Source organism: Anomaloglossus baeobatrachus, chromosome 1, assembly GCF_048569485.1.
Source record: "Anomaloglossus baeobatrachus isolate aAnoBae1 chromosome 1, aAnoBae1.hap1, whole genome shotgun sequence".
NCBI classification, from domain to species: Eukaryota; Metazoa; Chordata; class Amphibia; order Anura; family Aromobatidae; genus Anomaloglossus; species Anomaloglossus baeobatrachus.
Genome location: NC_134353.1, coordinates 75,573,972 through 75,601,544, shown reverse-complemented (window position 1 = coordinate 75,601,544; position 27,573 = coordinate 75,573,972). Strand labels below are relative to the sequence as shown.

Sequence of the window (27,573 nt, the reverse complement as noted above, 5' to 3'; positions counted from 1 at the left end):
GTGAGGCTTTATCTTGGCTGGGTATCAAAATGGGGGGGGGACCGCATGCAGATTTTTTTTTAATTATTTATTTTCCTGTACGATATAGACCCACCCACCGGCGGCTGTGATTGGTTGCAGTCAGACAGCCGTCACTCAGCATGGGGGCACGTCTGATTGCAACCAATCACAGATGCCGGTGAGCGAGGGAAGCAATGAATATGTATGAGCCTAATGAGCGGCCAGCTCTGGAAGAACAAAGAGCTGCCGTGGGAGCAGTGGGAGCCTTCCCGGTGGTCGGCGAGTATGTAGCCCTTGTTCCTACCCCTTTGTGCTGGATTCTGTGCCCCATAGAGTTTATATAGGGACAAGCAACTGGCCAGATACTGTGGATAGTATGTAATGCTCCTTCAGTTTTTTTTGCTGTCCGAAAAAAAAATAAATCGGAAGCCACACGGAAAACACACGCACAGTATACGGAACGGTTGTCACACGGATGTCACAGGAATGGATCTGTGAAAAAACAGGACCATTTTTTGTTGATCGCAAAAATGGAACAGTCGTATGAATAAAGCCCAAGACACATGATGTACAACAATGTTAAATATTTCAGTGACCTCAAAATTTGAAATAAATTGAAGTAAACGGATGTCTTTATAAAATAACACTTTATAAATAACAAAAAAAGAAAAAATTGGAAAACTAAAAAGCACAGATAAAAATTGCAAATTACAAGACATTAGTCTATTTCGAATTTGGCCTACAAAGCAAAAGAAATTCACTGTATGAAGCACAGCATGAAAAATGTCTGGTGTCACAAAAAAACGACCATGTAGCAATTGTTACATATTACAGAAAGCGTATAAAAACGTATAGCCGAAATATCGTAATATACATCACTCTGGTAGCTGGATAGGTTGCCACTCCATGTGTAACATAAAAGTAAAGAATCCGGCATGCTTTGAAGATGCAAGTAATTTTGGAATAAAGAAATAAAAGTACAGGTGACTTCTATAGTATTTTAGTGAAATGCTCCAAATTGTCCAGTTATTCTGACGCCGCTCACTTCTAAATTGGCATGTGTGAACAGTGCCAAGGATGTCAGTCTATAGATACAGTGCTTGCAGGAAATAATGTACACATGCATCTTCCATATGAATTCTCCCACTGCAGACGTGAGCAGCGCCAGAAAAATGGTGCAGTAGAACAGTAATGGTGCTGTAGGACAGTTCGGCTACTTTCACACATCCGGTTTGAGCTGTGCGGCTCAATCCGGCTGTGAAACCTATGCAACGGATGCGGCGAAAACACCGCATCCTTTGCACAAGTTTTTACATGCGGCCCATCCGTTTTTTTCCGGTTGCGGCACGCTACTGAGCATGCGCAGTGGAAAAGACCGCATGCGGTGGCCGGATGCGTTTTTTTTTTCCGCATCGCGCCGCATTTGGCGTTTATAGGCATGCATTGAAAAATGTGCCGCAGCAGCCGGATGCGGCGCAATGCGTTTTTTTTGCCGGACAAAAAAACGTTGCAAGCTACGTTGCCTCCGGCCGCCGCTTTAACTAATTTTGCCGCATCCGGAAAAAAACGGATACAACGCAAAGCCATCAGGTACAATCCGGTAACAATGCAAATCTATGGGGATAAAACGGATGCGGTACCGGATGCTTTTAACCCGTTTTTTTCCCGGATTGTACCTGATGGAAAAAAACTGATGTGTGAAAGTAGCCTAAAAGGTGCTGCAGAAAGAAAAGTAAAAACAGGCAAAACATTGAGATAAAATGTTATAAAAAAAAAAAAAACCCTTTCCTATTATTTAAAAGAACACTACATTTACATCTTTTCAGTTATTTAAAAATATCTTTAGAAAGTACAAGGTTTATTATTGCCGACATATGAAATATGTATTAAGTAGTTGCTGCTCATCCGTCTTGTCTCACAACGGTCCACGTAGTTGTGCCAAGACTGTGGTCGGACATCTTTTTACTTTGTATTCTCGCTCCTATCAGATTTCCTGTATAAATACAATACATATATGTTACATATCAATCAGTATCATGTGGTCCTATAAATGTAATATATCTTCTTGCGTTGCTTAGTCTGGCGTATCGTGTTTTTGTGCTTTAATTTTTTCCTCCCTCTTTCAAGAGCTGTAACTTTTTTTTTTTTTTTACATTTCCAAATAAATGAAAACTTTTTTTGTTTTTTGAAGGACGAGTTGTACATTGAATGACACCATTCATTTTAGTGTAAAATTTATTGAAAAAAGAAAAAAAAAGAAAAAAAAAAAGGGGCGAAAAAAATTCCACCTGGGGTGAAACGCTAAAAAAAAAAAATTAATTCCACTGTATTTTGAAGTTTTGCTTTCACTGCAGATATGATTCCACAGGTCAATATAATTATGGTGACACCAAACCTCTATAAATTATTTTGGTGACTTCAATTTAAACATTTGTAAAATAAAAAAAAATAAAAATGAAAAATTGGCTTGTCACCAGTTTGTAGGACACATAGCGGTTTTATTTTTCCGTCGATGCGGCTATGAGGGCTTATTGGTGTTTTTTTTTGTTTTTTTGTGTGCAGATTTTATTAGCATCAGTTTGGCGTACATACACATGTGATCAAAATTGTTGGTACCCCTTGTTTAATTAAAGAAAAACCCACAATGGGCACAGAAATACCTTTAACCTGACAAAAGTAATAAAAAAAAAATAAATCTGTGAAAATGAACAAATGGAAGTCAGACATTGCTTTTCTGCTTCCACGGAATTTTTAAAAAGAGAAAACTCATGAAACAGGCCTGGACAGAAATGATGGTACCCCTGAAAATAATGTGACAAAAGGGACATGTTAAATCAAGGTGCGTCCGCTAATTAGCATCACCGGTGTCTACAATCTTGTAATCAGTCAGTGGGACTGTATATAGTGCTACAGATACTCACTGTGTTGTTTGGTGACATGGTGTGTACCACACTCAACATGGACCGGAGGAAGCGAAGGAAAGAGTTGTCTCAGGAGATTAGAAAGAAAATTATATAGACAAGCATGTTAAAGATAAAGGTTATAAGACCATCTCCAAGCAGCTTGATGTTCCCGTGACTACAGTTGTACATATTCAGAAATTTAAGATCCATGGGACTGTAGTCCACCACACTGGACGTGGTTGCAGGAGGAAAATTGATAACAAAATCAACGAGACTGTTACCCATGTTTTTCAAAAAAATAAGCCATCCCCCGAAAATAAGCCCTAGTCGCGGATCAATAATGAAGTGTCCGTGCAGCTAAAAAAGATAGATACTGCAGGACACTTCATTATAGACAGCGGACACTCTCAATCACACTCACCCGACGCTGAGCGGCAGGACCTGCAGTGATCGCACACCCACACACATCCGATCTCACACACACACAATCAGATCTCACACACACCTGATCGCACACACAAATATCGGATCACACGCAAACATCAAATCACACACACATCGCTGCCGGAAGCGCTGGATGTGATGTGTGCGATCTGCTGTGTGTGCACGCGTGTACACGATCTGCTGTGTGTGTGTGTGTGTGTGTGTGTGTGTGTGTGTGACCTGCTGTGTGTGTCTGCGATCGGCTGTGTATGTGTCTGCGATCTGCTGTGTGTGTGTCAGCAGCAGCAGGGAAGGACGGCGTGCAGCACCCACCGGAGATGACAGGAGGACCCGGGAGCTACGCAGACGTCTGGGTCTGGTGAGTACGAGTCTCCCGGGAAGTGGGGGTCTGCTTTTTTTGGGGGGGTAAACTTACCACCCAACTGAGTTTCTTCAAGAATAGGACCTCCTCCAAAAATAAATTGAAAAAACAAAACAAAACAAGGACCACACACCGATCGCATAATCAGTATCAGCAACAACTCCCTGAATACAATACATAAACCAAAATTTTAGTCTTTAAATTTGCTAAATAAGCAAGAAAATACCCAAACAAGCAATATTTTTTAATTATTTATTGAAATAATGTGCTCAAGGGTGTAACAATACATAAAATTGATGTAAAAAAGGAAAGGGGAGGTGCTAAAGGGGAAAGAACTCCACGAGTACCAAAGCCTGGTTACCAACAGACGCCGGTCCCCACGTGTTAACCCGGCATGTGTTGGTAACCAGGCTTTGGTAAGTGGCGCAGCTTTCTATTGTCCTCGACATAGAAGTACACTATGACTCTTGATGAGTCCATTACTACTATTGATGCAGCTCTGCTTCTGCCTTGGGCACTATGCCTATATTTAAATTGAGGTTACCAATTTTTGGAGTTAAAAATTCTTTTTTTCTCCATCCATTCCGGGACACATGGGGTTCTTTACCCTTTAGCACCTCCCCTTTCCTTTTTACATTAACTTTATGTATTGTTATACCCTTGAGCACATTATTTCAATAAATATTTAAAAAATATTGCTCATTTGGGAATTTTCTTGCTTATTTAGCAAATTTATAGACTCCAATTTTGGTTTATGTACTCCTTCAAAAAGAAGCCCTAGTGCTTTTTTGGGGGGGCAAAAAAAAAAAAAAAAATAAGACAGTGTCTTATTTTTGGAAAAACACGGTAATACGAATGGTAGGAAAAGAGCCCAGAAAAACTTCTAAAGAGATTAAGGCTATGTGCGCACTGGAAAATGGAATTTTCTCAAGAAAATTCAGCAGGCATTCAAAGTTTACCGCACCCGCGGTAAAAAACCGCGGCAAACCGCACCCGAAAACCGCATGCGGTTTGCCACGGTTTTACCGCGGTATTGCCGCGTGCGGGTTGGTACATGTGCTTTATTGCATTCAATGCAATAAAGCACATTGAAAAAAAAAAGAAAAAAAAATCATTTCCTTCTGAGATAGATAGATAGATAGATAGAAGAATAGATAGAGGGATAAATAGAGGGATAGATAGATCGCTGCATTTCTCACTCAGCAGTGAGTTCACATTACCGGCCGTGGGAGATGACCGGTAATTACCTCTGCTGTCTTGCTGCGAGGCTGCATTCAGCGCTGTATGTCAGTCGCGGCTGGATGTAAGCAGCGCAGGAGCTGTGGATTACACCGGAGCTGTGGATTACGTCGGAGCTTTGTTTCGGGAGGGGTTAATAAAAGGGTGAACGAGGCTTATTTGTGTTTTATTTAAAATAAAGGATTTTTCGGTGTCTTTTTTCACTTTACTTACGGATTGATCATGTCAGCTGTCACATAGATGCTGCCATGATCAAGCCTGGACTTAGTGGTGGCGATCCGCCGCCATTAACTCCTTGTATTTCCCTGACTGCCACTACATCACGGCAGCAGGAAGAGTCGGGGATACTCCGGTAGTGCAGTCCCGGGGCAGCTGCGGCTGATATTCTCGGCTGCGGGAGGTGGGGAGCATTAACCCTGCCCCTCTCCCTCCCCAGCCTGAGAATACCGGGCCGCCGCTGTGTGCTTACCTCGGCTGGACGGTAAAAATACGGCGGAGCCCACGTGTTTTGTTTTCTATATTTCTGCTTGCTTTCTGTGTGTGTTCTATGTGTCTGTGTTCTATGTCTGTGATGTCTGTGTCTGTGTCTGTGATCTGTGTGTGTTTACTCTCTGCTCCGCTTCCTCTTCCTGTCATAATGACATCACTTCCCTGCAAAACCGCAGGCAAGCGATGTACATTACCGCAGGTAAACCGCGAAATACCGGAGGGAATAACGCAGGAAAACGCAGTGAACCACACAGAATTTGCTGCCTGCGTTATTCCTTGCAGGATTTCACGATTACATTGCAGTCAATGGAGTGAAATCCCGCAGCGACGTGCGGAAAAGAAGTGACATGCAATTGTTTTAGCTGCGGGAATCCCACAGCAAAACATGCAGCTGTCAAATGCCGCCCAGTGCGCACAGGATTTTTTTTCCCCATAGGTTTTGCTGGTGATTCACTGCAGAGATGTTATGAACATTTTCTGCAGCAAATCCGCAGAAAATCCGCGGCAAAATCCAGTAAGTGCGCACAGGGCCTAAAGGTGAACTTCAAGCTCAAGGAACATAACCCGTTGTTGTTTGAGCCAAAGTGGACTTCATGGGAGATGACCAAGGAGGACACCATTGTTGAAAAAAAAAACAAAAAAAACAAAAAAAACATAAAAAGCCAGACTGGAATTTGCCAAACTAGAGGTTGACAAGCCACAAAGCTTCTGGGAGAATGTCCTATGGACAGATGAGGCAAAAATTGAACTTTTTGGTGAGGCACATCAGCTGTATGTTCACAGATGGTAAAATGAAGCATATCAAGAAAAGAACACTGTCCTACTGTGAAACATGGAGGAGGCTCTGTTATGTTCTGGGGCTGCTCTGCTGTATCTGGCACAGGATGTCTTGAATCTGTGCAGGGTACAATGAAATCTGAAGACTATCAAGGGATTTTAGAGAGAAATATGCTGCCCAGTGTCAGAAAGCTTGGTCTCAGTCACAGGTCATGGGTCTTGCAACAGGATAATGACCCAAAACACACAGCTAAAAACCACCCAAGAATGGCTAAGAGGAAAACATTGGACTATTCTGAAGTGGCCTTCTATGAGCCCTGACTTAAATCCTATTGAGCATCTTTGTAAAGAGCTGAAACATGCCGTCTGGAAAAGGCGACCTTCAAACACCAGACAACTGGAGCAGTTTGCTCTTGAGGAGCGGCCAAAATACCCGTCGAGAGGAGCAGAAGTCTCATTGACAGTTACAGGAATCGTTTGATTGCAGATATTGCCTCAAAAGGGTGTGCAACAAAATATTAAGTTAAGGAGGAGGAGGACGAGGAGGAGAAGAAGGAGGAGGAGGGCGCCATAATTTCTGTCCAGGCCGATTTCATGAGTTATTTTTTTTTTTAAATTCTGTAGAGGCAGAAAAGCAGCAATGTCTGACTTACATTTGTTCATTTTCATAGATTTTTTTTTTATTCATTATTACTTTTGTCAGATTCAAGATTTCTGTGACGATTGTGGGGTTTTCTTTCATTAAACGAGGGGTACCAACAATTTTGACCACGTGTGTACAACAATTTGATCATCATTTTTGCCTTTTTAAGGAAAGCAACCATAAATCGTGAAATCTGGCATTTCAGGGTATTTCTTTTACACAGAATTTAACGTAAATTTAATTATTTTATATTTTTATAGAATAGAATACAAATATTCTTATGTTTTTCATTCCTTTATTTCTGGATAAAGAAAATGGGTACAAATCAACTTTTCATGTTTGTATATTTTGTTTTTTTTTACTTTTTATTTTTTAGTCTCCATAGGGGCTTTGTGATCGCTTGTGCTATACACTGCAATACTTCTGTATTGGAATGTATAGTAAAAATTACAGCCTCCTATGAAGTCTGCAGCTTGGTCTGTATAGGAGCACCAAGATGGCAGTAACGGCGCTTCAATCCAGATGGTTTCGATCGCTGCTGTTAGAGGCAAGTGCAGATTGTATAACACAGCCATCACTTCCGTGTGGAATGGACTTAGAGCCTGAGCATACTCCATATAACTTCACCTGCTCCATTAATTGGCATTCGTTCCATGATAGCCATCATAGGATTTTAAGGTGTTAAATGGAATGTGTGAATTAGGCCCTGTGCCCACGCTGCGGATTTTGACGCAGATTTTCAGAAATCTGCAGTAAAATCTGCATGTTCATTGTGAAGCCAGCAAAGTCTATGAGAATTCAAAAGTGCTGTGCCCATATTGAGTATTTTTCCCTTGCATATTTGGTGCAGATGTCTTTTTTTCTGCACCAAATACGCAAGTGAAAAACAGCACTTCTGAATTCTCAGACTTTTTTGCTGGCTTCACAATCGACATACAGATTTTGCTGCAGATTCCTGAAAATACGCATCAAACCTACACGGTGTGGGCACTGGGCCTAAGTGATTTTCTGATGACGCATTCCCTTAAAACTGAAGCTTCAGGTATATAACAACTGTACAGACATGTTAGAAGGATAAATTGTGGAGGATATTTAGTCTTCTTTTTGTTGTTTTTCTATTTGTGTAGCTTAGTGTATGAACCTACAAGTATGAGGAACTGTGACGTGGTTTGTAGGCTACCGCTATTTTGGCCATAATATTGACTAATACCTCACATATTTTGTATATATATATATTTTTCTGCACATAACATTTTATACAGGGTACAGCCAGACCCCTTCATGTTTGTACTTGCATAATGGAGTCTCCGTCCCTATATGGTGCACATTAGTTCCGGGCAGCCCGCCTGGTCGAATAGTATGGGTGTGTAATAGGCTGCTGACTAGGTTACTATGCACCTGTAAGTGTGAATGACGCCCTATGCAAGCCACTAGTGTGCAATTTTATCATCCAGCGATCGCCCCCTCCATGTTTTGGAGTTTTGTGAGTGATTTGCTCCTCTTGCACCTGTGATACCTCCAACTATTGGGGGTTTGGCTGCATCATGGTAGTGCATTAGTTTATTGGCGTGGACAGTTCACCACTGCTTTATCCTGCTGTGAGTATCTCACATGACGTCACGTGAGCCCCAGGATGACACCGCAAGAACCACGGCGGATGCAGATGAGAGTTAAGGCTTTTTTATTTTACCTGGGGGAAACGTGGAATCGGAAGGGGCTGTCCTAGTATTGGACGACTCCTTAAAAAGTCTTGGAATAGGAGCACCACCCACATGTTATTTGGAGATCTCCAGACAAGTACTTGGAAGAGCCCTGAGGATCCTTCATTTTATTGATTCTCACTACCCCCCCCCACCCCAACTATGACTTTCTGAAATGCCTAGGATTTTATTCTGTACATCATTTGTCAATTCTATAGGGTTAAAAACTTGAGCAATCACTTTTGAAGTTGACTTACTTTTTTTTGGTCCATAAAGGAGGTTTTAGGATTCCAGCCTGTTAAAGAAAAGTGACAAGACTTTGATATTCTTCGAAAAGTAAAATTTTGGAATAAAAGTTTTACAGAGTGGAGTCAGAAATGAGCGACAACAAGAATTCTACATGACTTAAAAGGGGTTTTCTTAAACTTACCCACCCCCCCAAAAAAAAAAAAAACAACCAAAAAACCAACCAATTATGGATACAATCCAAAATATATACAATAATAAAGATCATGTATTTCTTTTTCTTGAAATTATAGATTTCTTTTTTGTGAGTCCGTCTCGGATTGCAAATACTGCACTTTTAGACCAGAGACTACCGGGGAACCAAAGACCACATTTTGTATAGTCCTTTGTGGTGGAAATTCAGCCAGCCCCTTTCACATCTTTGATGTAAAGATGGCCGTCCCACTACCCCAATCTGTGTCATCATGGCCTTCTCAGTACTTCCCTTGTCAAGTAAAAGCCTCTCATACTAAACCCTGACAACCAAATAACACAAGCAAACTCTCAGCCGGACTGACCATGTGATTAAGGACAGCTACACAGCGCAAGCTAGGTTAACATTAGTGTTTGGCTCGCGACTGTCTTCCAGCTAAGCAAACAACTATGAAGAGCAGGTCTCGAAATGGTGACTTGTGAGTAGCTGTGCACAGAAGAGCAGATCTGAATGAAGGTAGGGTAGAATCCAGTGGATCTTGGTATAGTGCCTTGGTGTGATTTCTGTGGAAAAGCTTTGGCTGTGATGTACTGGTAATGGGTTCTCTGAGTGTCATTACTGTGAGAGGGTGGTAGCTGGATGTGGGTCGCGACCCTCCCTGAGCTGAATGTGGCTTGCGATCCTCTTTCAGAGCTAAATGTGGCTCTCATGGTCAGAAACGATGGGAACCTATGATCTATAGACTGTGAACATCATACTGCAATTATCTCTGCAAATGTCTGTGGATTCCCCAGCCTTCATAGATATCTGGTTCAGACCTGCTTTTTAACCCTTCATCTGCTTGTGTTTGTCTACACTCCTGGCTTGGTGGCCTCCGCTTGGTTGCTTACCATCAAGCAGAGTCAGTTGTCCAGGTCCTCAATGTTCCACGTGCCAGTCCAGTCTGCTGTGCCATCGCCCTTGGTCGTGTGTTCAGCTAGACCTGTGGCTAGGTGAATCCACCTCACCAGGCGAGCGCTAACTGGCACTTATTTGGCAAGTTGACAAGAAGCAGCAAGCTTAGCCCATCAGAGATAGCATTCTCTAAATGTAGCTAGCTGTAATGTCCAAAATGTCAGCAAAAGGAAGGGTAATTTTCACTGGCGGACACAGACAGAAAAGTCCCTGTGCAAGACCAATGTATGGGTCCTTTGTAGTCCAATGGCTCATCAAAATGAACAATTTCACCTACTTTAGTGGTAGAAATGAGTCCCCTTTCCTCTTGGGCCCCTGTGTGGCTGCACAGGTTGCACCAATGACATGTCTGCCCCTTGCACTTTACACCCTGTAGTTTGAATCAGCAAGTACTACAGGCAAAAGGGCTTGATATACTCTGCCTGGGTCCAGCCCTAATCTCAGTGACTGCTCCTGGTGTCTGCTGCTCTTTACAGTGCCTATGTTACATTAACAGTGCTGCAGACAGCTGAGCTCATCAGCCCTGCCGATGTAGATGTCTCAAGCTGCTCAGAGCTGTTGAGCTCACAGGTTAGCATCCTTGCTGTCACAGCAGCCAGACTACAGATATTGAGAGCAGCCACCGAGATTCAGCGCTGGCAGGGTAGTCTAAGTGACTGCTCCTGGTGTCTGCTGCTTGCACCGCTTATGTTACATAAACGGTGCTGCAGACAGCTGAGCTCATCAGCTCTGCCGATGTAGATGTCTCAAGCCGCTCAGAGCTGTTGAGCTCACCGGTTGGCATCTTTGCTGTCACAGCAGCCATACAACAGACATTGAGAGCAGCCACCGAGATTCAGCGCTGGCAGGTTAGATAGAACTCCCCACACCCACTTCCCCCAAAAAAAAAAACAATTAATAATGGATACAATACAATTATATACAATAATAAAGATCATGCATTTCTTTTTCTTGAAATTTTATTTCTTTTTTGTGGCTCCCGAGAAAGACTGCAAATGCTGCACTTTTAGTCCAGAGACTACCAGAGCCAAAGACCACATTTTGTATAGTCCTTTGTGGTGGCAACTCAGCCAGCCCTCTCCACATCTTTGTAGGGAATTTGTAGGAAAAAAACCTTTCTGAAAAGGAGACAACCCCTTTTAAGCAAATACATTCACACAGAATTTACAAGGCCTCATGCAACTTTATGATGTTGCATGGCCTTGTAAACTCCAGGGCCCTCCAGGACGCCAGGCACGGATGTAAAGACTGCCCTGGTCCGACAGCCAAGGAGGACAGGACTAGATGAAGGGCAGCATGAATCTTTTTGTTTAACTTTAGCACATATATTTCTAGCACAGTGGACCTAGATACACTGTTTCTGTAGCTCCAACCACCTGTGGACAACGCATGAAGAATGATTTTCTGATCTCACCCATGAATGCTTGAAATAAGAATACCCTTTAAGCTGGCCATACACATCAGACTGGCCAAAGTGTATGGAAGCGTATGTCTGGAAAGAGACGGATCAGGCAGTTGGATTTAACATGCCCTATCATTCTGTTTTCAGGGCAGATAAGCTGCCGCCAGAGAGGTCTGGCAGCAGCTTGCTCCTTACCAATTGAGATTACATGCACAAGGTCTACTACTGAGTAGTAAAGTAAAATCTTCCTGATATGACGTTATAGGAGGCATCATTGTAACAGCTTTTCCCCATAAATACAGAATGACTTATACCTTAATTAAACACTCCAATCTGATTTCCTCACATTGAATCGATTTCTTCCAGTTTTTGCTCGATGCTTTTCCTCCATATTTCTCAAAAGTGATTACGGAAAATTTATTCCCTTCACAATGAATGCACTTGTCTTTGGTGGAGTCTACAATTGTAAAAAGAAATAGGATGAATAAAATCCTAGTATGTACGTGGACATCTACGTCCGGCAATAATACCATATACTGATGTTAAATTGGATCTGTCAACAGATTTCACATTACCAAACTGGCTACCAGTATACCGGAATATTATAATACCGGTATATGGGAAAAAAAAAAAAAAAAAAAAAAAAAAAAGAGGCTCACAGCAGCAGGAGGCGGGAGGCTCACAGCAGCAGGAGGCGGGAGGCTCACAGCAGCAGGAGGCAGGCACAGCAAGGAGGCAGGAGGCTCACAGCAAGGAAGCATGCACAGCAAGGAGGCATGCACAGCAAGGAGGCATGCACAGCAAGGAGGCATGCACAGCAAGGAGGCATGCACAGCAAGGAGGCATGCACAGCAAGGAGGCATGCACAGCAAGGAGGCAGGAGGCTCACAGCAAGGAGGCAGGAGGCTCACAGCAAGGAGGCAGGAGGCTCACAGCAAGGAGGCAGGAGGCTCACAGCAAGGAGGCAGGAGGCTCACAGCAAGGAGGCAGGAGGCTCACAGCAAGGAGGCATGCACAGCAAGGAGGCATGCACAGCAAGGAGGCATGCACAGCAAGGAGGCAGGAGGCTCACAGCAAGGAGGCATGCACAGCAGGGTGGAAGGAGGCTCACAGCAGCGGGAGGCAGGTACAGCAGGTAGGCAGGAGGCTCACAGCAGTGGGAGGGCCTGAACATCCTCTGAGGCACTCAAAACTACATCTGTAGGTTCTAGATCTTCTGTTGCATCAGCCATTTCTGTGCGTTCTGCCGATTCCTCCATTCTTAGCTTTCTAATGGTATCTCCAGTAGCCAATTCTTGGTAGTCAGGTCTGATCTGATTCTCGGATGAGTTTTGTGGTATGGACTCTGGAGCTTCAGGGCTTAGTTCACTGTCATGAAGATTGTGGGTATCACTTTCTGATGGTAGGCGAAGCACAAAACTGTGATCTTCCACATCTGAACTCTCAAGGTCACTGTCTACTTCAGACGCTTCGATCGGTGGTAGTCTCTTAGCTGATCTTGATCACCGTTGGTCACTTCTTGACTATCTTGCTAATGTGAGAGTTAATCACAGGAAAGTAGCAAATTCTGGTGTACTATTCTTGTTTTATTGCCTCCGGTTTCCAGTCTGACTTCATAAACCGGGCTACAAAAAAACGACAGTTTGCACTCAAATGCTAAAGTATGAAAACTATGAATGTGTGAATATAGATCTGCATGACTGCTAAGGGAAATTAAGAAAAATGAGACAGTTAGCATATAGAAACGGCCATTTGTATATCTGCCCAGTTGCCACGTCACGACATATCTCGTAACTGGGTACCTACTCTGTGTTAAAGCCTATCTGGGTTAAAAAACCTCCTGTGTATGGCAAAGTAGGAACCTGCTATATAGGATAAAAGTATCTGTAGCTAGTGGGGGAGGGGTGTATAAACTGGGCCGTCATCGGACTTCCTCTTAACCACATAACCTTGCCTTCCCAATATGAACAAAGTTTTCCTGGACCACCTTTTTCCAAGTTCTTTACTAACACACGACTTCCAGGTGTCCATTCTGCTTCATGTTTTCTGATCATAATATCATTTACTTTTCTTTTGCCCTTCCGTGAACGCTTGACGTTATGTTTTATGCTTCTGCCATACATATTTCCATATCCGAACATATTCAGGGTACGTCTTGAAAGTCTCTGAAACTCAAGTATCAAACATATCGATTGGTAATCTTGGGAATCAACCAAAACAACAGGAAGAATGGTGAATGACCCGTTGCTTCACTCTTGGTACAATTGTAGGCATGTACCACTTTTGATACTGAACTCTTCCAATCCTTCTCGTTGGGTGTCAAGGTCATCAGCTATGAGAAAGGGCATGCACAATGTAAAAAGCGAGGTGCTAATAGTTGGATTAATATCCCCTTGAAGTATAATGAAATACACTGCACACTCCTAATCTGCTGATTAATGGGAAAAAAATATATATATTTTTATTGCTATATGAAAAAGAGCCAAAAAATGTGCAAGGGAGATTACAACAAATCGACAGATTTTCACTCTGACGTTTCGGCCAGAATGTCCTTGATCACAGAGTTTACTACAAAGCAAGAAAAAATATATACAAGTAAATGCAAAATGAAAATATACAACATTATGTATAATATAAGATATACACAATATATAGGACAATGTGGTATTCTGAACAAAGTTGTCAGTGTCAAAGGTATTCTTCAGACACTGAGCAGGAAAGCAATATACATCATATCAGAGAAAACTAACAGAAAAAAAACTATTAGAAAAGAACAAAAATTAAATAATAAATTAAATGCGGACATAACATAACCAAATTGTTTTGGTATCAGGAATATAGGGAAGGAAAGTGGAAAAGGGGAGGTAATAAACTGGTATCAGCATCAAATGTGGGTTACCTGTCATTGGTGGTTCAGGGTTTTATTATTCTATGATGGCAGATAACCCGTTTGGGGCCTAACTGCAAAGACTAAAATAAAGGTCCTCAGCATCGACAGTAACCAGTTCCACATTCTCTGGTAACATATCTCTCGATATCACTTTGCACATATGGCCAGAAGAAACGTTCACAAACTAGGTTCATTGTTCTTTCTACTCCAAGATGTCCCATCACTTCATAGAGTTCTTTGAAGATCAATTTGTGATATTTTCCAGGTAGTACTAGCTGTGTTTTTTGTCCGCTCTTGTGATACAAGATGCTATCTGTGTTGAGGTAAAGCTTCGCCCAATCGCTAAATAGGACAGTTACCACTGGTGACTCAGCAACTCTCTCGTTTTCTCGGAAACCGATTCTGGTCCACATAAGGAAGGATTCTACCAATCATTTGGTCTTCTGTTTGTGCTGTCCGGATCGTTTCTTTTGACAGCTGTTGAATGGCTATGGGGTGGTCTTGTTCCCTAGCCTCCACGGTAGTTGCCACTGTGAACGGACACCACATCGAGTGTGATTGTTTTCGAGGCTTCAGTTGCATTGAGGTTACCAGTCGCCCACACCAGCAACCTTCTGTCGTTTTTTGGCGACCATTCGCCTCGGGTAAGGAGAGGGTTAATCACTGGTGTTCCACACTCACTTTACATGCAGCTTAGGAGCCTTCTCACTGGAGAGCTGGACTAGGGTAGGCAGGGGGATGGCCATCACGAAGCATGGGAATTTCCCGGTCACTAAGACAACCACTTGGGGGGCACGTTCCACATAGTGTAGAAGTAGGGACAACTTTACATAATCCTTAGTCAGTCTATCCGGGACATCAGTTGTGGCGACATGACACCACCACTACCTTCTGCCTTTTCTTCTTTAACGGGGCCTAGGCTTGGAGCAGAACGCTCAGCCCAGGTTCCTCACCACTGGAGGGGCAACCCTTACAAAGGACTCTTTTTAAACACCGGTGGCTTCTTCCAACTTATCCAAAGGTCAACGGAGCCCATCACAGCGGTGACAAGTGCTACTGCGCCAGCGACCGGGATTCTTAAAGAACTGAGTAACACCTGGAACCGCAGCAGCCGACTTGGACTCTTATTATTGGCGCCCCCGCGCCTTGGTGCCCACGGCCACTACCACTACTCCCCTCATCATTCTCCCCGGGGCCTGCTCCACCTATGGGGAGTGATACCATCCTTGCTGCTACTACCACCATCAGCCTCGGAGGACGGCGACAGCAGCGATGGCTATATCCTGGCCGCGTACCGCAGGTGGCGTCATGACATTCCTAACCTCCACCTCATCAACCCCCTTTTTATTGTGAACACCTCGGGGCACGAAACCGGACACAAGGGCCACCCCGTGACATCCCGGACCAGACTTCACCAGGCCTGGCGACGGGTAAGGTCAACCCCCTGCCCCCTGGGTGCCACAGTTTAACCCCAGGAGTGGTGGCACTTGACATTCACTGGCATAATGCCCTTCTTCACTACATCGTAAAACAATGGCAACAGACAGTACTTTGATTTGACGATTGGCAAGCCTCACAAACAGGATGTCTTCTCTTTTGGAACCCACCCCTTGGTCTGACCGATATGGGCTCTAGCTTGGTATGCATCAACTTCTTCACTTCTGCAAATTCAGCTCACTTCCCTAATTACTTCTTCCCAGTTAGCGCTGGTTGTTTTCTCTTTTGCTGGCGATTTGGGGTTCATTCTTGGTAGGGAGGCTGGAGAGTCTCCATGACTGTCTTCTGACCGACAGCTAGGGGTCTCCATCTTTAGTTGATCCATTTTGGTAAATTTGGTAGTAGAGCTTTTTTTATTTCAACTTCTTTTCACTCTCCGACTCTATACTAGCTGCCTCAGTCATCTTTCCAATTAAGACTTCATACCGAATTCCAGGGTCTTCTAGGTACTGTTTCATCTGAAACTTGATCTCTTTGCTGATCAACTTTGTTCCTAGAGACCTCAGAAACTTTAACTGGACTAGTCCCGCATCAAACCACTCCTCCGCTTCTACATCACGAGAAGCAAATAACAGTTTGTAATTAAAGTTCAATTGCGCTGAACAAGACGTTTTGAGGAGATTCTTTGTTGTCTCGGGAGATGTTAATGAGTCGGTGGAACAGATCAGAAGTGCTCTCTTCTTTGTAGTGCCCCTTTAAAATAATTTTCAACTGCAGTAGGGTCAGGTGACTTTTCATTTCTAGCATATTTGGAAGATTCAGTCCTGGGCTGAACGTATTCACCACCCCCTCGATACGGTAATTTTGTCCGGTTAGTAACCTTTCTGAAACCCTCTATCCATCTTGTGTAACAAGTTTGTGTAAAACAGATTATTTTTTTGCTCATGCTCCCCAATCTGCCCCAGGATCTTGAAATCTTTCCTGATGGTAATTTGCAATGCTTGAGAGATCTGTCTTTCTGATCTACCTATCTGCTACTAGTTCAGGAGATTCGGTAGATTCCTGCATGGCTGCCCTCAAAGCAATGAATTGCTCCTTCAACTCCTGTAGTTCTGTCAGCAGAAGGGCTTTCCCGCTCTTTGTGAGTAGCATCGCCCCTTGGTCCGCTGCCCTCAATCTGGTGATTAACTGCGTTAATTCTTGAAGGAATGTTCTTATGACATCCTCATCTTCATTTTCTTCTAGCTCATCCATCTGTTTGTTAATGGCTGTTAGAAGATGCCTGCGGGTGCATGATCTAGAGATCTGTTCTGACACCTTTACTTGTTACTACTACTTTACTACTTTACTTGTTGCTACTACCCTCAATTTCTCGTACGTTAATTGGAGAAGCAACTAACCGACACTTGATCTGTGTTTCCACATCCATAGCTGCTTGATTTTTATATTGTGCCGTTTTGGTACTGGCCCTTCAATTGATCTTGCAATGTTGCTGTGAGGTGCTGTGCTCCTGTATGTCTCAATAGCTGTACTCTGGCTCAACTACAGTCTGATTCCTTCTCAAAATTTCCTTGTACGGGCCACCAATGTTGTATGTCCGCCACTCTGTATAAAGAGGCTGGGCAAAGTAAACATGAGTTCTTTGGAAATTTGAGGGATTATATCAGAGCACACTTAACCAGCATCTTCTATACATGAGGTGATGTACAGTCAGTTTTCAGCAATACACAGCTATATAACACTGTTCCAGTAGATTGAAGGTTTTAATAATCTTCACACAGAGCTTCCGGAATAACATACATGACAGTCTGTTCACAGATTATCTTCTCTTATACAGAGTCTTTCTCCTTACAATGTGGATGTACATAGAGCAGAACACTGTACCCTATGCAGTGATGTGAGGGGGAGGGGTAAATTATGTGCTGGTCACTCTTCTCTATCCTTCTGCTGCACAACAGTTTGCTTTTGAACTATCCTGAGCTGTTCTCCACTCCTGGCAGTCTTTGTCCTGAACTAGCAGATTTCTGCAGTGTGACTTCTCTCAGGATACATACGCTACATCACCTACGTTACGGCTAAATACTTCTTCTCTCTTGCTGCAGGCTTAATTCCCCAGTTGCTGAATGAGTTTAGATCATCTGTGCAGATTTCCACTTGTCACATACAGCATTTTAGAATACTGTATATAAGAGCCCAGGCTGCTGTGTATAACATAAAAAAACACATTATACTTACCTAAGGGATTGTCCAGTCCGATCGGTGTCTCTGCTCTCCGCTGTGGTGCCTCCTCTCGGCGGTTATCGCCGTCCCCCATCTATCCCACCCAGCGTGGATGACGCAATCTATGTCTTCCATATGGCATTGCAATTAAGCACAGGTGCACTTTGATCTGCCCTGCTGAGGGCAGATCAAAGTACTGTAATGCTCAGGTGCGAGGGAAGGTTAAAGATCGCCCGTGCATTCGCACTACAATACTTTGATCTGCGCTGAGCAGATTGCAATGCCATCTGGTGTGGAAGACGTAGATCGTGTCATCCACGCTAGGCGGTATAGAAGGAGAATGGCAATCGCCGCAGAGAGAAGGCACCGGACCGGAGAACAGCGAAACTCATCAGACCGGACCGCCGTTTAGGTGAGCATTATGAAAGTGTTTGTGATGTTATACATAGCAGCCTGGGCTCTTATATACAGTATTCTACAATGCTGAGAGCTCACTGGTAGTGGCCGCAGCTTATAGTTGCAAATCTGCTGACAGGTTCCCTTTAATGAATTCTGCCCAAACATGACCATTTTTATGCAGAAAAATTCTGCAGTCTTTAGATGTGGCTTTAAATATATCTTCTACATTACTTATACTGTATTAAAAATGCACATGTGGAACATCTGTAGCAAAAACATTTATCCTTAGGCCTCATTTAGACGTCCATTTTTTTTTCATAAGAGAAGGCGAGTTTATCTGTGACTTAGATCAAAAACGGACAAGACTCACATTTTTCTTTACCAGACACAACAGTCTGCAAATAAAAAAAAACAAAACCCTGAGATTTAAAAAGTCCCAATAGACTTTATTTACATAATAGACGATAATAGACTATATTTATACATCACAAATGTGAAAAGCAGACGTCTGAATGAGGCCTTCGTGATGAAGAATTTAATTGCCCACCGTAAGTACTCACTTCCAGTCCAGCGTGACTTCTTGAAGACCCCTTTCTTTTGACCACACCGTACAAGAAATTTTTCATTGAAAACTTGTTTTGGAAACTCCACCTTTACAGACACAGGTTTTGTCACTGAGCAATAAGAAAACGTATAGTCACTTATGATTCCATACTGGGGTCGAAAAAGTCACACGCACCTTTCTACATAATTGGGAGTCTTTTTCTGTCTCATTTGCTTTTTGGTGCTTACTGTATAGGTTAAAGGGGTTGTCTGGCCGAAAACGATAAGTCTGTGGTCACTTTATGTGACCGCAGACTTATGAATCCTCCCAGCGTACACCCTTTGCGCTGCGGGGATTTGCTGGTTTCTGAGTTCGGAACTAGGATGGGGACACACTGTAAATACCAGAATGTGCCCAGGAGGTGGATATATGTACTAGGAGGCCCCCAGGATGGGGACAAATGAACCAGGATGTCAGGATGTGCCCAGGAGAGGGATATATTTACCAAGAGGGGCCGAAGATGGAACATATATACCAGGAAGGAGGCAAATAAACTGGGATGGGGACATATATACTAGGTGGGGCACAGGAGGAGGACACATATACCAGGAAAGGGACACACAAACAAGTAAGGGGACATACATACCAGGAAGGGCCCAGGATGGGGATAGATATAGGAGATATATACATATAATACATACAAAGAGGGCAAACGCACCAGGAGCCGCCCAGGAAGGTGGTTATATCAGGAGGGGCACATGATAATATAATTAATTAATAGGATTGAAGTTTTTTTAGAAACCTAGTTAAAACAAAATATTATATATATATATACACACACACACACACACACACACACATACACACATACACACATATATATATATATATATATATATATATATATATATATATATATATATATATATATATATATATATATATATATATATACACATACATATGCATACATATATACATACATATATATAAATACATATAAATACATATACATACATGCATACATACATACATACATACTTTTATTGATACAAAACATATAAGGCTGCCAAAACAAAAGCTTTAAAACCTACCCTCTATATTTAAAAAACAAAATCAATTTTGGTTTTATTTTTGTAGTAGGAAATGACGTGAATCAAATGGTTATACACATATATAAACACATATATAATTTTTTTTCTAGATTGGCTCGGCGCATAGGTGCGGAACCTGATACCTGATCCTAGGTTTTCCCAGTGCTGGACTCTAAATAGGAAACGGATGGGATGAGCTCTTCATCAATCGCACTAAAAACACTAGAGAAGACACAAAGAGGACACACGGAGGGGGGGGGATGCATGAACTACTTATAGAAGTTCAGCAAAGTTTCAGCAACAATAATACAGATGAGTACAAGCCTCCTGCTTGCATCCAGAGCTTGAATGAATTGAATAATATCACCAGCACAAGCCAGGAAAGATGGGATTATTTAAGCACAAAGGGAATACTGATAATCATCAGCTGGACAGTGCGATCGCAGCATTCAGGAGACAGGGAGAGGAATCATTTACCTCTCCCTGGCGATCGGGTCCCTATAATACAATCACAAGGACTCGATCGCTGCCATGGTAAGCCTGGGACGTCACCATGATGACCCCGAGTTACTGAGCTACGGAGAGCCTCACACACCATGCTGTATGCATGGTCTGTGAGGCAAAGCGCTGCAGTATAATCCACTGTAGTGATAAAGCATTGCAGTGTATTATAGAAACGCAGAAAACAAAAAGCAGAAACAATTGACACGCCGCTTCTTTTTTCAACAACAAAATCTGTAAGCACAGCAAGTCAGGATTCTCAGATTTTGCTGGGATGCTTTTTCCTTGCTTTTATTGATTATAAGAAGGAAAAAAAGCTTTAAAAAAACAAAATGTCACAGTGCACATAGCCTAACTAAGTGCTCCACTGGAATTAAATTAATATGGAAGGAGAAAAATTTAAATTTTACTTTTTTCCACAAAAAATAAATAAATAAATAAATAAAATACTTTCGGCCAAAATTTAGCATTTTCACAAGGGTAACAAGAAATGTGTATGGTCCATTTTCTCCCAAGTATGCCAATACCCCATCTGTGGTGGAAAACTACTGTTTGGGTGCACGGCAGGGCTCAGAAGGGATGGAGCGCCATTTGACTTTTGGAAAGCAAAATTGGCTGAAATAGATAGCTAATGCCACGTCGTGTTTGCAGAGCCCCCAATGTGCCTAAACAGTGGAGCTCCCACACAAATGACATCAATTTGGAAAGTAGACTCCTCAAGGAATTTATCTTTAAAGTGTTTTGAGCACCTTGAACCCTTAGGTGCTGCAAAATGTTTTAGGATATTGAGATGTAAAAATAAGAAATCATGTTTTTCCCACAAAAAATTTACTTTTGCCCCAAATTCTTCATTTTCACAAGTGTAACAGGAGAAAATGGTCAACAACTACTTCCAAGGCACAGTGCAGACCAAGGAAGGGAAGGAGCGCCATAGTGCAGATTTAGCTGGAATGGCTTGGGGTGCGCCATGTCAAATTTGCAGAGCCCTTGAGGTGCCAAAAAAGCAAACCCCCCCCCTATAAGTGACCCCAATTGGCAAACTACACCCCTCCATGAATTAATCTGGGGGTGCAGTGACCATATATACCCCACAGGGGTGTCATAGAATTTTATATCATTGGGCAGTGAAGAAAAAATAATTACATTTTTACCACAAAATTTTATTTTAGCCTCAAATTTTACATTTTCACATGAGAAAATGCTTAAAAATGGTACCAAAATTTGTCACAGCATGACAATACCCCACATGTGGCTGTACAGTACTGCTTAGTGACACGGCAAGGTTTACAAGGTAATGAGTGCTATTTGACTCTTCGACCACAGATTTTCCTAAAACAGTTTGTAGTCTCCATTTGCAGAGCCCCTAAGTGCCAAAAGAGCAGACTCCCCCCTCAAGTGACCCCATTTTGGAAATTACAGCCCTCTGGTAAATTATCAACTGGTGTAATAATGATTTTGATTCTTGGGTGTTTTCCAGAAACAAGCCGCAATGGATGTTGAGTGCAAATTGCAAATCTGCCATTGTAGTGCCCAGTACATTGTAGTGCCCAGTACATTGTAGTGCCCAGTACATTGTAGTGCCAAGCTCAAATACACCCCGTATATTAAGCAGGTGCTCCTCACTACAGTAATGCCAAACATGGGCGCTAAATGTAAATTAGGCACACACAGGGCATTTGGATTTAGGAGCGCAGATTTTGCTGGGTTTCTTTTTGGGGTGAGGAATCTTAGCACTTTCCAGAGCTTTTGTGTTACCAGTAATATGAAAACCCTAAATATTTCTATTGACAGGTGACGGTCCTAAGTGGGGAATTTGCAAAATCACATTTATCCTGCGCACTACGCTGATCATTGGCATTGGAGTTTCCATCTAATTCTCCGAATGACGTGATTCAGATGAACCCCCCCCCCCAGGGATCCATTCACTAAAATGAGGTAGCACAGTTTCTCTGGACTCTGTTCAGCGGTGTCTGTCTTTCAGATGTGCACAAAACTGTGCACTTTTATGCACAGTTAAAAAGATTATAGGCCAGAGAATCCAAAATTACTCCCTCATTATAATGAATCTTCCATTTGGGTTTCTGTCTGAATCACATATTTCAGAGATTTTACATGGAAACCCCAATGTAAGCATTTAGTGTAGAGCGCAGGATAAATGTGAGCTGGGCCTTACTGCAATCTTTGGGAAGAAGAATGAACAAATGAACAGCAGGTCATGAATTGCTTTTATTTTTTACGCCATTCACTGTGTGGCTTTATTCTTCGGGTCAGTGCAACTTCAGTGATACCAGATTTATATATCGTTTCATGTTTGGCTATTATCACACAATAAAAAACGCTTTTATTACCCCCCCAACATTTTTTGCGTCGCCATATTTTGAGAGCTATAATTTTTCTATGGTTTTGACAACAGTCATGTTAGCGCTTGTTTTTTGTGGGATGAGTTGACATTTTTATTGTTACCATTTTTGGGCCACATAAGGTGTTTTGATCGCTTTCTATTCTGCTTTTTTGGGAGTCAGAATGAAAATGAAACAGCAATTCAGAAATTGATTTTTGGTTGTTAAGATACGATAAGATATTATTCTTCAGGTCAGTATGATTACGTCAATACCACATTTATATAATTTATATTTTTCTGTTTTTTTACATTAAAAAACAATTCTATAGAAAAAAAATGGCTTATAAATTGCAATATACTGGAAGTTAAAGCTTTTTTATTTTTCTGCTGATGAAGATGAATGGTGGCTTGCTTGTTTTTTTACTGGACAAGATGACATTTTCAGCGAAAGAACCAACTTTTTGATCGCATTCTATTCCACTTTTTTTCCTGTGATATAAAAAAAAAAAGTTGTTTTTTCACCATTTTTTTTACTTAACTTTTTTATTTTATTCTCAGAAGAGGTTAAATAGTAGGACAGTTTTATAGATCGGGTAGTGCTCCATAAATATATGTATTTATTGGTATAATATTTTAGATTTGTTTTGCTCTTTATTTTGTAATTTTTGAAAGATATTTCTTAAAATTTTTCAACTTATTTTTCACTTTTTTACTTAGTCTCTATTTGGGAATTTAACTTTTATTACTCTTATCACTGGTGTAATGCAATAAAATGCAGAAGCATTGCAATACATTACACCTATGAGTGTTGAGTGAGAAAGATTTTTTAACTGGCTAACATGGTACCAACATTTTTTTTTTCTTTTAACCCATCAGTGTGACACTGACACTAACAGAAAGCCTTTTAGACCATGCTCCTGGCATGGTCTAACAGGCATCCATAGCTGGCAGACCTGGTTTATTTATTAATATGACCTCGGTATGCCATGGCAATTATAGACAGCCCGTGATTAAACTGCAGAGTTGCCGATCAAAGGGAAGAGGGAGCACATTCTGTCTCCTTACCTCTTAAATGCTGCAATTGCTATTAATCGCAGTATTTAGGGGGTTAAACAGTCGGGAACTGTGCGGAAACCGCACCTATCTCTGACAGCCAGAGCTCAGCTATCACTAAGGCTGCTTTCACACCTCCGGTTTCTGCAATGCGGTACAATCCGGCACTTTGCAGGAAAATCGCAACCGTTTTTTTTTTGCTGCCGGTTGCGATTTTCCTGCATAGACTTTAATTAGTGCCGCATGGCCTTGCGTTCCGTCTGGTTTTTGCCGCATGCGGCAGATTTAGCCGATGCGGCGGCCGTATGTAACGTTGCCTGGCACGTTTTTTCGTGCGGAAAAAAACCCCGCATCGCGCCGCATTCGGCCGATGCGGCGCATTTTTCAATGCATGCCTATGGCGGCCGGATGCGGCGCGATGCGGCAAAAACCGCATCCGGCCGCCGCATGCGGTTTTTGCCACTGCGCATGCTCAGTAGCATGCCGCACGTGGCAAAAACCGGACTGGCCGCAAAGGAAAAACTTATGCAAAGGATGCGGTGTGTTCACTGCATCCGTTGCATAGCTTGCAAAGCCGGATTGAGCCGCAGAGCTCAAGCCGGATGTGTGAAAGCAGCCTAATGCGGAGCTCCTGGTGGTGATTGCTGATTGTACCCGCATGATCACCATGACGTACCTATATGTCATGACTGGAACACCATCTAACCATGATGTATAAGTACGTCAAATCTCATGAAGGGGGTAAAGTCTACCTTCAACCTTAAAAACCTTGAAAAATGATGAAACTATGATAAGGATCCAGCTGAAAATTCTTCCTGAAAAGGACAAGAACTTCCTGAAAACCTAAAAATTTCCATGGTCCAATGTGAAAATTTCAAGATTACCAATTTTCTTATTTTTAATATGGACCTTATTGTTAAAAAAATTGCCAAAATGTCCCCCCCCCCAAAAAAAATACATTTAACACAACAACCTAATTTAACAATAGTTTATTTTCTGATGATACAGTCCCCCTAATAACGGGAGGACTCTAACCCAAAAGTGGCATATAACAATGATTAAATATTCTCTAAATTTACATTTATTCTGGAGTTAGAAACTAGGCACGAACCTCGTAATGCTTCAACCTTGTTCTTTAGATGAATTCTGTTCTTTGTAAAGCAAGAGATGTTGGTTTGCAGGTTTTTCCCTCTTCTAGGTTTGTACCTTTTTGATGTTTCTGGAACTTTAAGATTTGGAAAAAAAATAAAATATTTCAATATTTGCACATACCAGCCACTGAATCCTGATACATCTCCCTATTCAAATTGTCTCTCCAGTAAAGGAGACAAACTCTAGCACAGCGCCACCTATTGGAAGTAGCGATCCTAAAAGTCACAAGTGGATTTTTGACAATCCTTTGCAATATGACTCAGGATATATAAGCCAGATCAGAATCCCAATTTGCAGACACGGTGTTTCGGGGTGCTTGCCCCTCGTCAGTGCAAAGTATGGGGGTGTCTGATCTGGCTCATGAGAAAGCTATGTGGGGACCACGGGGGAACACTATTCTCCTTAAGGAGACTTTGCAAGCCAGTCTGGCTGCCAGGTAAGGGGACTTATAGCTGCAATGCCCCTAAAATTCCACGGGGGAACACTATTCTCCTTAAGGAGACTTTGCAAGCCAGTCTGGCTGCCAGGTAAGGGGACTTATAGCTGCAATGCCCCTCTGGGAAATATTCAAATTGTCTCTCCAGTAAAGGAGACAAACTCTAGCACAGCGCCACCTATTGGAAGTAGCGATCCTAAAAGTCACAAGTGGATTTTTGACAATCCTTTGCAATATGACTCAGGATATATAAGCCAGATCAGAATCCCAATTTGCAGACACGGTGTTTCGGGGTGCTTGCCCCTCGTCAGTGCAAAGTATGGGGGTGTCTGATCTGGCTCATGAGAAAGCTATGTGGGGACCACGGGGGAACACTATTCTCCTTAAGGAGACTTTGCAAGCCAGTCTGGCTGCCAGGTAAGGGGACTTATAGCTGCAATGCCCCTAAAATTCCACGGGGGAACACTATTCTCCTTAAGGAGACTTTGCAAGCCAGTCTGGCTGCCAGGTAAGGGGACTTATAGCTGCAATGCCCCTCTGGGAAATATTCAAATTGTCTCGGGGCATTGCAGCTATACATCTCCCTATGTAATATTACAATAACCACGAGCTTAGTAGTAGCACTTCACTCCTTTACGATTCATCTGTAGAGCTCACTTTCTTATAATGTGCTCTTCACTGCCCTAAGTCTTTTCTTCCCTGGTTTGATTTCCCCCCAAATCCACTTTAAATTTTCCATGATGATAACTAATTTAGAAAGGATCCATTTTTCCTATAGATGGCTCTGACCACCTCTTTGGTTTTGAGAAGTAAAATACTAAATAAACCCAGATCCGTTAAAAGAATGACTTAATGGATTAACCCTCATTATGATCAGTTTCCAGTAGATTCTTATAAATACAATTTTTGGACAAAAAAGTTGTGCAGGTTGCGTTTTTCTGTACCATCCAATATCGGAGAGTAAACAGAAAACGTCTTTTTAGGAAACAAAAACCCATCATTTCAGATCATAAAAATGGAGATAAAAACACAGCCATGTGAACAGAGTCTTACCTACACATCTATCAGTGTCAAAAACAGGAGAAAAACGAGTAGAATTGCTTCAAAAAAATATGTATTTTATTTTTATCTTGATTGATATATCAAAAACAGGTAAGAAAAATACATATATAAGTATGTTATAAAGTCAAAGGTAAAGAAATGAGGCCAAGAGGAGGGGTGTTAAAAGAGCACAGACATAACCAGCAAGATTCCTAAAAGAGTATTTGTCCAAAAAACACGTGAATGTCACATAAGAATTGATCAGCAAGAATAAACAAATGCTGACTGCACCATTCCTGCGTGCTATTTACACAGGTACCATATTTATATATCATGAAAATGATGCAACAAAGTCTCATGAGAGAGAAAGATCATACAATAGTGCACAAGTCAAGGCACAGACATAAACAACACCATATACAAATAATGCTTATAAATAGCTCAACACAGATGTATAAAGAGATTGCGGGGTGTCGAAAGAGTCTGTATTGACCAGTTATTGTCAACTACCATATTTGTCACAAATAACATGTGGCGCCTATATGTACACCTATCTTATGAGGTATATAACACATATGTGCGTGTAATAGCTGTGAATAGGGTCCTGCACATACAAGGTCCCTTATTGCCAACCACCTATCAGTACCCAAAATCAAAGTTATACAAGGTTTTAAGGCAACGGGAACAGAAGAGTAGCAGTAATCCCATATATATCACAAATTGCAATCTACATATATAAGCAAATCACATAGAACATATAACGCAAATATGTGCACCTAGCTCATAAGGCATGTGATATATATGTATATATAGTGGTTGTAGGTAGGGTCCTGCCCATACAAAGTCCCTCAATGCCAAGCATCTATCAATAATCTAGGTCAAGATAATTCAAAGTTAACAAGATGTTAAGGCAGAGGGAACACAAGGATGGCAGGAGCCTCATACATACCACCACGTGCAGACCGCGTGTATAATAAAAGGTCAGGCAGGTTTGTCAGGTGAGGAAGGGTTAAATCCCCTGAGTAACTCCGACGTACGTTTCACAAATAGCTTGTGCGCTGTTGCTTCATCAGGGAGTAAGTGGTTATAATAGACGGCTAGTTTAAGTAGCCGC

At 42.1% G+C, this 27,573-nt stretch overlaps 1 protein-coding gene across 6 annotated transcripts in view; it reads right to left on the bottom strand.

Annotated features, from left to right (window-relative positions):
- Positions 1-630: 630 nt before the first annotated feature.
- Positions 631-27,573, bottom strand: part of LOC142305341 (uncharacterized) — a 122,487-nt gene continuing 95,544 nt past the window's right edge. For 4 of the 6 annotated variants that reach the window (XM_075346857.1, XM_075346860.1, XM_075346859.1 and 1 more), the window contains 5 exons: positions 24,942-25,055; positions 18,858-18,971; positions 11,666-11,808; positions 8,814-8,851; positions 631-1,993 (listed from right to left, as the gene is read on the bottom strand). In XM_075346857.1, coding sequence (XP_075202972.1) covers positions 1,963-1,993; positions 8,814-8,851; positions 11,666-11,808; positions 18,858-18,971; positions 24,942-25,055 — 440 coding nt within the window. In that variant the 3' untranslated portion in view covers positions 631-1,962. Of the gene's footprint in view, positions 1,994-8,813; positions 8,852-11,665; positions 11,809-18,857; positions 18,972-22,602; positions 23,267-24,941; positions 25,060-27,573 lie in introns of those variants that run through there. The other 2 variants (XM_075346858.1, XM_075346862.1) reach the window with 2 other exon arrangements.